General features: G+C 40.5%; 1 protein-coding gene across 3 annotated transcripts in view; it reads left to right on the plus strand.

Moving 5' to 3' along the window:
• The window catches only part of MCM9 (minichromosome maintenance 9 homologous recombination repair factor), a 43,104-nt gene that overhangs the window by 286 nt on the left and 28,921 nt on the right, over window positions 1-13,897 (plus strand). Inside the window, exons 1-7 of one of the 3 annotated variants that reach the window (XM_015858685.2) lie at window positions 46-135; window positions 296-612; window positions 4,148-4,464; window positions 6,250-6,331; window positions 7,201-7,401; window positions 8,576-8,701; window positions 11,928-12,047. In XM_015858685.2, the coding sequence (XP_015714171.1) occupies window positions 303-612; window positions 4,148-4,464; window positions 6,250-6,331; window positions 7,201-7,401; window positions 8,576-8,701; window positions 11,928-12,047 (1,156 nt within the window). In that variant the 5' untranslated portion in view covers window positions 46-135; window positions 296-302. Of the gene's footprint in view, window positions 1-45; window positions 206-295; window positions 613-4,147; window positions 4,465-6,249; window positions 6,332-7,200; window positions 7,402-8,575; window positions 8,702-11,927; window positions 12,048-13,897 lie in introns of those variants that run through there. The other 2 variants (XM_015858683.2, XM_015858684.1) reach the window with 2 other exon arrangements.

The following is a 13,897-nucleotide window of genomic DNA, read 5'->3' on the forward strand; positions in this document are numbered from 1 at the left end:
CCGTGCCGTGCCGTGCTGTGCCGGCTGCCCCGAGGGCGGGCGGGAGCGAGGAGAGCGGCACAGCCCGGAGGCTGCGGCACCGCCCGCCGCCGTTGTCTGGCGGGAGCCGCCATCCCGCCTGGCAGCCGTGAGGAGGTGGGAAGGAGCCGGTGCCCGTAGCAGCCCCGCACAGCCCAGCTTGGGCCTGCTCGGGCCTCCCTCCGCCGTGAGCTTTCCCCTAAGTTTTTAGCTTGCCTTATGACTTGATTCTGAAGCCTTTCACTTTTTAACTGCTTTACTTTGCTTGTCCGGGCAGGTTCGGCATGGCGCTGCGCGCCGACCAGGTGAGTCTCATCGGGCAGGTGTTTGAGTCCTACCTGCTGCAGCACCACCGGGACGACATCCTCGGCATCTTGCGCCAGGGGGACGACGAGGCTCACTATCCCGTGCTTGTCGACGCCCTGACGCTGTTTGAGACCAACATGGAGATCGGGGAGTACTTCAACGCCTTCCCCAGCCAGGTGCTGCCCATCTTTGACAGTGCGCTGCGCCGGGCGGCCATGGCGGTGCTGCAGGCTGCCACCCCATCCCCAGAGCTCCGCATGAAGCCCAACCTCCACACCAGGATTTCAGGTGAGTGTTGGGCAGGGAGGCAGCAGGACAACTTCTTGCTGGTCTTTCTGACTCTCCCTGTGCTGTGACTCTTGTCAGTAGGTTATGTGAAGTTACGTAGGCCACGGTCCCTTACGATGCATGTGCACTGGTTAAAGGTTTGTTACAGGGTCGGGACTCAATTCGCAGTCTTCTTGTGAGAAACGAGCTCCTCAGACCAGGACCTGGTCTCAGGCCGTTTGTCCTGACAGCTGGAAATTCTAGAGGAGGGTCTACAGTTTCTAGCTGTTTTTGCCCCATGACTTCCTCATAGTGTGAACTAGCTTGCAGCTCCAAACATATTCCAGAATAGGCAGAGTCCAAAGTTTGAGTTGTCTTGCAGTTATATATGAATTAGTTAAAATCTGTGGTTAACTAGTAGCTATAAAATTATTTGTTGGAATGGACTATTGAAAATAATTGTCATTACTAATGGATTTTACTGTTTTTTCAATACAAGTTTGCATGACATTATTCATCACTGTTGGGAAGACTTTGAGGTGAAGTGCAGGTTCTGAAGTTAAAACACCTATTGTAGGGCACTTGGTTTGATGATGACATGGTCCTGTCCTGTCATTGCTGACAGTGACTATTTGGAGCTGTCCAGTTAGCACAGGCAGGAGGTGGTAACCACTGTTTCCCTCCCTTGCCCCATGTTTGAGTGCTTTGTAATCATTTGTCTTTTGGCAGCTTGACCATAGAGACCATGCACATGGCAGCCCCAGCTCTGTTTTGAGTAAAACCAAGATTTTGTGGAGTAATCTTTTTTAATTAAAGAAGTGAAATCCCTGCTAGTGACACTGAGGGAGTAAATTGTTCCTCAACAGTCTGGTGATCTTCTGTGATGGAGTGACCAGCACCAGAAGATAAGAGAAGATCAGTCGATGTCATTTACCTTGTCTTCCTTAAGGCCTAGCCCTCCTCTCTCACTTCTGCGTTGGAAATATATCATTTTCATTGATGGACTGTTAGAGAGATAAGGAATTCATAAGGAACTTCAGTAAGGTGGTCTTCTGGACTGTAAAGGCAGCTTGTAAGAAAGATGGAGAGAGACTTTTTATCGGAGCCTGCAGTGACAGGACAAAGGGCAACGTTTTTCAACGGAAGGAGGGCAGATTTAGGTTTTCTGTAAGAAATAAATTATTTATTTTGAGGCTGATGAGACACTGGAACAAGTTGCCCGGAGGAGTGGTAGATGCCTCGTCATCTGAAGAGGTCAAAATCAAGTTGGGTGAGGCTTCGTACAACCTCATCTATTTTCTGCCCATGGCAGAGGATTTGGTACTATACAGTCTTTAAAGGTTCCTTCCAACCAAACCATTCTGTGATTGATTCTATGAATCATATTTGCGGGAATAAATGTGTTTTTATCCAGTATGTTTCACTAAAAATGCTGACACTAAAATGTAAACACCAGAAATATAATTACCTTGTAGCTCTCATAATGCATTTTGTCTGTGATTTTAGGGGGAAAAAAAACCACACAACAGTTTTCTACCTGCTTAGATGCCATGCAGTTGGTGTACAGCTTCAAGGATGGCCTCTGCGTTGTACAGAATATTGAAACACTCAGTTACAGAATGAAAGTGGGACCTAATGAAAACTTTATTTGAAGTGTTCTAGGATGCATTTGCAGGCTCGAGTTGGAGTGAGGGAAAGCTGTTTGGTTTATGTTAGGGATAAAAGTGCAGTCTTGGTGTACGTGTGTTGATGTGAACAGGATACCTAAGGAGCTCAGAGCGGGATGTGGGCAGTGTGAATATGCATTGGTTGACAATGGGTGGTTACCCCTCCTTCCTTGAGGAGGGGACAAGGTGTAATTGTCTGAATTTTAGCATTGTATGAATTTAATTGTGCCACTTCTCGGTGCAAATCCATTAAAGGGTTTTTCCTTACCATTAGCCTGAGCACTCATGTCAGCTGTTGATAGCCACGCTGCTGCTGGTAGTTCAGTTTTATACGTTATTACTAACGCACTAAGGCTTTTTCAAAGAGGCATGTACTCCAATAGTTTGTCAAGCAGTCTGATATAATCAGAGTGAAAGCTCCTTTTTTCCATGCCCAGCCTCCTGTCTTTTGCTATTCACTGCGATGTTCATAGTACATACCCTGCCAACAGGGCTGCAGCTCTCTCTGATGTAAGCTGAGAAACACTGGATTTTTATTTTTATTCCCTTTTGACTAAACTGAATAAAAACACAAACCCGTGGGAGAACAAGAATTTGTGGCAGGTTTGGAAGAGGTGATACATGGCTTTGTTACAGTCAACCAGAAAATTACTTTGTTTCCAGTTCTGATAATAGTTCATTTCTTTACCAAATTACTTCCGTAATTCAACTGTAATAAGCTTAATGTTCAATAATATTTTCTTTAAACAGAAGCAAAAAGTCAAACACTTTGCTTAAAAGCATCAAAGCAGAATGTTTCATGTCTGAAACAAAAGATTTGATTTTGGAAATACCAAAGTAAGGACATTCTGCCTTTTCCTTAACAGCCAAAGCTACTGAGCAGATTTGACCTAAATACACAAATAGTGTTGGTCTCCTTAGAAAAATCATTTTCCAGCAGATTTATTATTTACATCTCCATTTTCTGTCTTTGTTTCGGAAGTAAAACTATAAGAAATCATTTTAAGATAATTAGTTTAAATTGATGATTACTAAATTCTACAGTTTCTTGTAAAACAACTTCTGAAGAGGCAGTGCATTCTTAAGACCATTCACTTTTATAAAGACCTTGCAGGCAGTTGTGTTAGACAGATCTTCCTCAGGCTTTCAGCAGCTGTGCTGCTATGGTGCCCATACCAATGTACACAGCGGTGGGATCCACACACCACAGCTGGCTGTTGGGGTGGAGTTAAAGGAGAGGAGCACCACGAAAGTTTTATCCACCTGTGTGACCAGTAAAGTGACTTTGTTCTAGTTGTGTTGGTAACCCTTTTCTATTCTGACATTCTGTTTCTTGACATCTTCCATATTCTTCAGGTTTACTGGTGTGCAAGTGTGGATTTAAGGTCAAATGCTCATGTACTGTGACTTTAGAATTTGTTTAGATTTGAGAGTCCACACAAGATGCAGAACTGTGCTTTTTTTTAACCTCAGGAATAATTCTGAACAGCAGTTAAAACATAGCTTTAACTTTAAGATGTACGTAATTCAGATAAACCAGTTGTGAATTAAGAATATTGGCAGATCATTTGAACTGATAGCTCTGAGAACATGAGGATCTTTTTTCATGAATGGAAACTGCATGTGACTACTAAGCCATTGACAAAAGTAGGAGAGTAAAATGGTCATATTTTCTGATAGTAATCAGCATCTGATGCTTTTCAGTGCTGAAGACCAACTAATCACATATATGCTGCAACAGATGAATTGTTGAATTATATATACCAAACAGCTATAGCTATAACTAGTATCAATAGGTCAGATATGTTTTCTAGTCTCTTTGTTTAATTGCACTGCAAGTATATGTCTCATGCACATGGTCTCATGCTGCACATATTTTGATTTAACAGGTTTGCCCATTTGCCCTGAGCTGACTCGAGAGCACATTCCTAAGACCAGGGATGTGGGTCACTTCTTGTCTGTAACCGGGACTGTCATCCGTACAAGTCTGGTGAAAGTGCTGGAATTTGAGCGGAGCTACATCTGCAATAAGTGCAAACACATATTTGTGGCTAAGGCTGACTTTGAGCAGTACTATGCTTTCTGCCGTCCATCAGCCTGCCTGAATGAAGAAGGCTGCAACTCAACCAAGTTCACTTGCCTCTCCGGAACATCCTCCTCCCCTACCAGCTGCAGAGACTATCAAGAAATCAAAATTCAGGAGCAGGTAAAATAAAGATTGAGAAAGGGATGTGGGGATGGGGTGGGTAGCATGGTGTCTCAAATATTAAAATAATGAACTTGCTAAGGAAGGTATTTGAGGGCTTAATTTCACTCTGGAGTAAGACATCTCCACTAATTTTAGTGAAACTGTCTTTCCGAATTATCCTGTTTGTTTCTGAATTAAGTTTATCCTCTTTTCATGTAAAACTTCTACATGCTAAGATAAGTAGAAACATTTTACAGGTTATTTAAGAGAGAGCTGATCAGCTTACAAGGAGTCAGAGAACCAAACTCTCAGAGATTTTCAGTCAGAGAGTTAAAAACCATAGGCACGTGTTGACTAGATTTCCATTATTAGGTACTAATTATATTGAAGATCATAGGAAACAGTGAAGGTTAGTACATGGATCAAACATCAGAGCTGAATCCTTCCGTCGCTACATGTGTTGTTCCTCTAAGTGCTGACTGAACGTGGTGTTGATGTTGTATGCTATTTCTAAGGAATAAAGCTAGCCCAGTGGTAGCCAAGGTCAGTTGTAGGGGTGCAGTATGGTCAGTACATGGTATCTGTAAATGTTGTCTTCCTTCAGTCAACAATCATATCAACAGTTACTGAAAATGTACTCCTCACAGAACTGAAGTTAGTCCTGAGTGAATGGCCTCAAGGACAGTTAAGCTGGAGAAGTGACAGGCAATCAGGACTATTTTTACTGAAATATGTAAGACAAAACGGGCACAGGAAAAGCTACAGCATATGAAAATTGAGAATAAGCAGAGTAGATTGTAGCCTATGTTCCTGTTTGTTTATATGTTCATAAATCCTTTTTAGGTTCTCTTCAGTTATCTCAGACTTTTCAGTTTATAAATAGTGGCCCTAATCTATATAATGTGTGTGTTACATACATGAAAACAAATTTCTGAAATAGAAATTGTACACTTCAAAGATCAGAGTAGAAAAAAAGAAGGAATCAAACTATTGAAAATAAACCCTATGTTGCATGATTATTTTTGACATAATTTCTGCAATATTTTTGTTTGTTTTACTACCTGACACAAAGATCTCTATGATGGGAAAGGAATGTGAACTTATTACACATGGTAGAGTTAAACCAAGAATGAGTTTCTCTCATTTTGTAATTACTGCTGTGAGTGACTGCATGTTCTGCCAGTGCTGACAGTGATGTGTACTGCCTGTGGCCATTTAGATACTACACAAGGGCGAATTACCCTTTCTAAGCATGAGGCGGTGAATAAATCTAGAGTTCTAGCATGTAAAATCCTATGCTGCATAATGGAGAGGTACTTCTGATTCTTATTCTTGTGCAGTGGATATTTTAACAAGCTTTAATTGTAAATTGAAAGATTTCTCTTTGGAAATAGTCCATGACAACTCTGCATACTTTGAGAAAAGGAAAGAAACATTTTTGGTGGTTAGTGGCATATTTGTTGATATACATGCATCTGGTCATGTGCAATTTTAATTCTCAGCATCCCAGGACTGAGCACCTTCAGCTAATTTAATACCCAGGTCTGTCTCCATTACTATCAACATCAAATTTCCATGTTTAAACTCTTGATAGCAGTAGCATATTTACAGTGTAAGTTCTATGAGGAAAAGGCAAGGACTGACCTCAGTTCGAGTTTCCTGTAGGTATGGTAAAGGTATAGGTCCTTTCCATCCTTTCCAACCTTGTGATTCTGTGATTCTATGATCTTGAAGCCAAAGTGGCAATAAATGACTTTTGAAAGGTACTATTCTTAATAAGTGCTATCCCTTCCTGTTTCCTAGGTTCAAAGACTGTCTGTTGGAAGCATCCCTCGTTGCATGGTGGTTGTTCTGGAAGATGACTTAGTGGACAGTTGTAAATCTGGTGAGGATATAGTGTACATTACATATAATGGTACCATACATATTTCTACTCTTCCATTTGAGATCTCTGCTGAGCCGTCTGTCAGCACTGAGGGTTTCTTTTAATGAGATATGTTTTTCTGTCATGTTGTTGATTCAGCTTAGAAGTTAGCATAGCAGTTGAAGACTGATCTAGAAAGCACTGTATAACCATGTGCTACTATATTAATTATTTGACAGATCAGTTTCAGTGCATCACAACACGACACTTATTGAAAGTATGGTAAGCTTGTGAGCACAAGAACCCCAAGCCATGGGGAAATGGATTGGGCCATACCTTTAATGTGATGTCTGTCTGTAGGTTTGGAACACTGTGCAAACTAATCTATCTAAGGAATGCTGCAGATGGATAAAGCTACTTGTCTTCCTAGAAGGAAGCTAATTGGTGAGAGGATGAATAAGAATGGACTAAAAATTCTTAGTTATATCCCTACAAGAAACTCATTGGTTTTACTGTCTGAGAACACTGTGGCCAGAAGGTTCACGTGTGATGCTGGTATTCTTCACATAAGTTATCAAAGGTTAAGTAAGTGTTTGTTCTTTTAGGAAACACAGTTAGATATAACTTAAAGAATTTAGAAGTAGGACATTGTAGCTTCCTACTACAGACAGAACGAATCTAGTTAATGTTTGTTTCAGACTTAAAAACTGCTGGATTGGTTTTTTTATTGCTGTTTTGTTTTTCTGTATTTTTTTTTTTTTTTGTTGGTTTTCTTTTTAACTTTGTAACATGGAGTCTAAACTATACTATTATCCATTACAACAGACACATATTTGTCAGTTTTACCTTTCTTCTTTCTTTTTTCAACCAATCTTTGTTGTTACCCATAGGAGATGACATCACAGTGTATGGAGTGGTAATGCAGAGATGGAAACCTTTCCATCAGGATGCACGCTGTGACTTGGAGCTTGTTTTGAAAGCCAACTACATTAAAGTAAACAACGAGCAGCTAGCAGGTGTTGTAATTGATGAAGAAGTCCGCAAGGAATTTGAAGACTTCTGGGAAAAGCATAGGGATAATCCCTTAGCAGGTTAGTGCTTGAAAGCTTTAAAGTAGATGAAATCAGGAGTGGCAATACAATGACTGAGCATATCTTTCCCTGTATATTCCCACCACCAGTTCCTCCAAAAATGTTTTTTCCAGTAGAGGAATATAAAGTACTTATAATGAAAGATGTTTGGTACTATTTAAAAATTGTTTTTCTTTTTAGATTTCTGCTCAAGTGTTTTCTGGAATGTTTGTTAGCAAAAAAAATAAATAAAAATAATAATAAATAATAAAAAAATAGTTGCTTTATAAACATGAAAGAAAAAGCATATCCATTAGAAGTAGTGTAGACCACATATGTTTAGCGGTTGAGTAACATTGAGTTAAATCTTGAGTTATGCTGTGGCTGACCAAAGTTAGAAGTTTTTCATTTTTGGACAAAAATGTGTTAACTCCCTCAGAAGACCTCCACAAAAGACACGTATAAAGTCATTATGAGGTGCTTACTTATTTTGCTGGTACCATGTATTTATATCCAAATTTAAAACATTATGGTAGGAACTCAAAATTGGCTGCTTTGTTTTATTTGCCCTAGCAGTGGAATTAATGTATGACGTTGATCCTGCGATCTCTTGTGTGCTGTTGGTATGAGAATCTCAAAGGGCAGGCCAACAAAATTATCATTGCAGATGGAAGTGTTCTTTTGCTCTTTGAGGATATGGAAGGAGAGGAGGAACACACAGAAGAAGTAAAGTCATGATGTTGAGAAAATGAGCTGTGTTATGCCTGCATGGAGACATGTTTTCTTATTTTTCCTAAGAGTGAAACACAGCAGTTTTCAAGGGTGTATTTTGAAGTGTGGAAAAAATAAAGTTTATTTCTCCACAGCCTCTACACTATTGTTTGAAACAAAAGCAGTTGTGTGATGGCATTTTGTTAGGGCCTTTTCCCAGATCATTCATCCATTCCATAAACTGTGATAGAATTGGCATTACTGCCTGTGACAATGGAAGATTTAACTTCAAAATTAAGAACATTAGGATAAAATGATCATTTTAGTTTCATTTTAAAAATGAAAAAGAAAGAAGGAGAGAAAGTAAAGCAGGCCCAGTTTGTTTTTGTTTTTTTATTGTCAGTGCAGAGATAATACATATCCATGAGAAATGAAGTTTTACTCTTAGTGCAGTGCTGAGTACCAATTTCTGCTCATGTTCTAGGGAGGAATGAAATTTTGGCCAGCTTATGCCCTCAAGTGTTTGGATTATACCTGGTGAAGCTGGCTGTAGCCATGGTGCTTGCTGGTGGTGTGCAGAGGATTGATGCTACTGGAACTCGAATCAGAGGTTAGTATTGCCTCTGATAGTGTCTTGTGTACTAACAATCATTCCCATTGCTGTTTTCACTCATATTCTTCCTTCTTCCCAAATTAGTAAGGTTTCAAATGCCTAATAATTCCATTTCTGAGTTATTTTTTATTAATACTAAAAATTCTTCCAGAATCTCAGATAAATCATAGAATCACCAAGGCTGGAAAAGACCTCCAAGATCACCCAGTCCAACTGTCCACCTGTCACCAGTAGTTCTTATTAAATCATTTCCCTCAACACAACATCTAAACATTCCTTGAACACCTCCAGGGTCAGTGACTCCACCACCTCCATGGGCACGGCATGACCACTCTTTCAAAGAAGTAGTATTTCCAAACATCCAACCTGAATCTCCTTTGGTGCAACTTGAGGCAATTCCTTCTTGTCCTATCACCAGTTACACAAGAGAAGAGGCCGAACCCCAGCTCACTACAACCTCTTTTCAAGTAGTTACAGAGAGCAATAAGGTCTCCCCTGAGCTTCCTCTTCTCCAGACTGAACAATCCCAGCTCCTTCAGCCACTCCTCCTAAGTCCTGTGCTCCAGACCCCTTGCCAGCTTAGTTGTCCTTCTCTGGATGCACTCCAGACACTCAGTGTCTTTCTTGCAGTGAGGAGCCTAAAACTGGACACATTACTTGAGGTGTGACCTCACCAGTGCTGAGTACACAGGTACAATTACTTCCCTGCTCCTGCTAGCAACTCTATTTCTGCTAAAAGTCAGGATGCCATTGGCGTATTTGGCCACCTGGGCACACTGCTGGCTCATGTTCAGCTGAGCATCAATCAATACCCCCAAGTCCATTTCCTCTACACAGTCTTCCAGCCACTCTGTCCCAAATCTGTATCGCTGCCTGGGGTTGTTGTGGTCGAAGTGCGAGACCTGCCACTTGGTCTTCTGGAAGTTCATCCCACTGGCCTCAGCCCAGCAATCTAGCCTGTCCAGATCCCTCTGTAGGACCTTGCTGCTATCATATTCACATTTCCTGCTATCTTGGTGTCCTTTGCAAGCTTACTGAGGGTGCACTCAATGTCCTTATCTGGGTCATCAGTAAAGATATTGAAGAGAACAAGCTCCAGCTCTGACCCTTGGGGAACAGCACTTGTGTCTGGTTGCCAACTGCATTTAACTCGATTCATTGCCACTCTCTGGGCTCAGCCCTCCAGCCAGTTCTTTGCCCAGCAAAGAGTGTATCTGTCTAAGCCATGGGCTGCCAGCTTCCTCAGGATGATAATGTGGGAGACAGTGTCAAAGGCTTTGCTGAAGTCAACCCCTATTCCAACCTACCTCAGTTCCCCGGGTGCCTTTACATAATAGGCTTGAGGCCCTCAAACCTGAGGGAGAGGTGGGTGAAGATGCAGTGGGAGGTCCATCTACAAGGATGACTAGTTTGAAGCAGTTGACTTCATGTGTCAAGACTGCCTCAACCAGGAAGGAATGAAGGGTGATTGCCGCTAGCAACTATCTTCTGAGAGGAATGGAGGGCCCTATATGTCAGCCTGACCCTACCCAGAGGGAAGTGTGCTGCCTCCCTGGGGCCAGGGTCAGGAATATTTCTGGAAAACTCCCCAGTCTGATCTGCCTTTCTGATTATTACGCTATATTAATAGTTCAGGCTAGCAGTGATGAGGTTGCTAACAGAAGCCTGAGAGTTATCAAAAATGACTTCAGGGACTAGGGCACTTAGTTAATGGAGCAGGCATGCAGGTAGTTTTCCTCTTCTTCTTCATTAGCAGGGGAGGACACAGAAGAGCAGGAAAACCCATCTTATAAACACATGGTTCAGAGGCTGGTGCAAACACAAGGATTTTGGTTCCTTCATCATGGGGTGGTCTGCTCAGCAGCTGGCATGATGTCTGCTGATGGGTATCACCTCTCTCAAAGGGAGAAATGGAGCTTGTCCAGGAGCTGGCAGGGCTTGTGGAGAGGGCTTTAAACTAGATATGAATGGGGAAGAGAATAAAACCAGGCCTGCTAGAGATGAGCTCAGGGAAATGATAATGAGATCAGAAGTGAGGCAAGGGGCACAGCTGAAGTGCATCTACGTCGGTGTACACAGTGTGGGCAACAGACAGGAGGAGCTTGAAGCCATTGTGTGGCAGGAAAACTATGTCTTAGTTGCCGTTACAGAAACAGGAAATAAAAAGGATGACTGAACTTCCTCTTTTTATTTTAATTGTTTCCAAATAAAATCAGGTAAAAACATATGTTCAGGATTCCATTAGGTGGAATATTAATGGCAATTTTTTTAGCTCAAACACTGACTTCGCTTTTTATTATATAAGTGATGTTTTGAAATTATTAATAGTAGAATATTCCCGGTGATATTTGGCTTCAAAGGATGGAATATTATTTTCTTAATATGGATCACTATAGTACACTGAGAGGAAAATTTAAAGGATTCATTTTTCTTTCTAATGTCAGAGTTTTCCATCTGTGATTGTCAGCACTTCTCTTTTAGGTCTGTTACTGCAAGTTGTCCACCTGCTGGTTCTCCCTCTGTTGTTATTAGATGGCAGATATGCCATGTGCCAGGCAGTACACAGGTCGTACTCTATGTAGGTCATAATAATTCTGAAGTAATATGAGTGTGTATACAAATACAGGATCTTCTTAGTGCTCCAGCAACGAAATAAAATTGAACTGAAGTTGTAATAATGTTTTGTGGATGACAACATCACTTTACTGAGATTGTAGTATCCGAATAATTTACTTAATTAATTACACTGTTTTGGAATCACTGAATTGCGTAACTGTTGGTGATATAACAATATTAGGTAACAAAAACAACCTGATGATTTCATTTGATCATTTTGCAGTAATTTAACTAACTGAATAGTGAAAACATAACTAAGCCCTGGTATTCTTTTGTTTTATGTTAAAAAGTGATCTGAGTCTAAGGAAAAAGCATTCTAAAATGTAAGAACTTGCATTACAGAAGTTTTGTCAAATACCTGCTGTTATTTTTAAAATAATTCATTATAACTATTTGGTTTGGGTACAGCAGTACAATTGCATGCTTTTATTAAATGATATATTGATCTCACTCTGTAAACAGTGCAGTCTTATACAGAATTGCATGTTGTTATGTTTATGTAGTGCTAAACGTAAGATGAAGAATTAGGAGTATTATTTAACTCATTTTGCATATATTTTTCTCTGTACATGTACTACCTACTTCTATGTCAATATTTTCCTCCCAGGCGAATCACATCTTTTGTTAGTTGGAGACCCAGGAACAGGGAAATCTCAGTTTCTCAAGTATGCAGTAAAGATTACACCGCGGTCTGTGCTTACTGCAGGAATTGGCTCTACAAGTGCAGGTATGTGCTTCTTCGGTTGCAAGTAGAAGTCTTTGTAATGTACTCCAAAGCAAATAATGTAAGAGGCCTTTTACCTCTGGATTTCAGGTTGTATGAGTACAGTTTAAGCAAAAAACTGCTTGTGGAGGCATGCCAGGTCTCTGCAGAAGGGCAGTCCTGTTTGTTCTGTATCAGTGAAACAGCACGATGAGTTTCTAACAGGGAACCTTATGAGCCCCATCCAGGTGTATCTCTCACTGGTTTGCTAGGAGAAGATGATGTGGATCTATAGTTTTAGTGTTCTTCCCAGCTATGACAAAAGTGACATCTTTCCAGAGCTCACAATGTGTGGTGTGCTAGGATCATGTGGTTTTCCCTGAACATATATATTCAGGGGAATACGTGTTCTTCTCTTGTTCTATATATTTTTGGCTGGGTGCTAGTTTGATGTCTGCTTCTTTTCTGGAAGTATGCCCCTGAGCTGAGGAACTATTTCTGATACATAAAAATGCCTTCATAGAGCAAGGTTTATTTAAAAAATAACACAGTCAATTCTTTAAAAAGAACCCTCCAACAACCTGTAAATACGTCCTAGATGCCTCTGAATGCTTAGGTATCTTTACAGACCCTTCAGTGGACAATATGTTGTCTCAGATCACCTCTGCAAATGACTATATTACTAGTACATTCACAGCTGTGAAATAATTAAGGACAAAAACGAAAAGGTTTCAGCTGGCGTGTGTATCTTAAATGTTTCTCAGATACCACTGTTCACTTTATGTTTGGAAACAGCATTATTTATTATACATAGGAAAACCAGCTAATAAATCTGTGCCAGTTCTGAAGCTATGAGTATGTGTGTGCTGTGTCTTCTGTAGCTTTGGAGCTAGGACAGCTATTTCAGTGGTAGTGGAATGAGCATGTACACTCTTGTTTGAAATACACGTGCCTCTGATTTTCCACTCAAAAAATTGACAAATATGTTTGAAGAGAAACTAGAGAGAACATTTTGGCTCAGCATAATGCTATATCTACATTTTCTTCTGGGTTAAGAGCTAAGAACAGGCTGGATTATTAAAATTTTGCCCAGGGACTGGCACTGACCTAGAGTAAAGTTTTGTCATGAATTTCATTGTGATCTTGCCTTCTTTCATTGGGAATAATCTCCCCATATCAGCTGCTCTCGGTTTCTAATGTTGCTGTTGCCTTCTGCACCACATTTCCCACTTCATCTTCATTTTCTGTGTGGTCTGGTTTATGCTATGACAGCTGTGTTCAAAGACACTTCCCTGAAAACCAATATGGTATTTTACAAGCTTATAGTGATACACATGCAATAGAATCAACTGTAATTATGTGTGAAGATAAATAGTTCCGTCTCACAAAAGGATCGTTCTAGATCTTTAGATCATCTGCATTTCACTTTTCTTTATATTTTAAAAAAGCACTCAATCTCCTTCACTGTCCTGAAATCTTACTGCAGGTGTGTCAGATTTCTGCCTTGAAATTCTTAAGAACCCTTATCATGAGTGAAACTTGAGTACCTCAACAGAAACCCAAACCACAGTTCAATTGTAGAAACCATTTTCATCATTTGAACTGCTGGACTAAAGCTTTAATTTCTGGCCTAAGAGTTTGGGTATAGTTTGAATTATTTTCTTTGGTCTCCTATTCAAGGAGTGTCTTATTAATTAGTGTTTTTGGAGGGGTACCTGACGTTGATTTTTGTCAACTTGCTGTTCATGCAGAAGCACCAAATGACAAGTTTTGAGTACTATAAGATTGTGTTAAATTTCTTGTCATAACTGCACTCTCCAAATAACCAATTTCTGCTTTCTCATTGGAGGAGACTCCTAATGGATGTTTTCTCC

The sequence above is a fragment of the Coturnix japonica genome, chromosome 3, assembly GCF_001577835.2.
Source record: "Coturnix japonica isolate 7356 chromosome 3, Coturnix japonica 2.1, whole genome shotgun sequence".
In the NCBI taxonomy this organism is placed as follows: domain Eukaryota; kingdom Metazoa; phylum Chordata; class Aves; order Galliformes; family Phasianidae; genus Coturnix; species Coturnix japonica.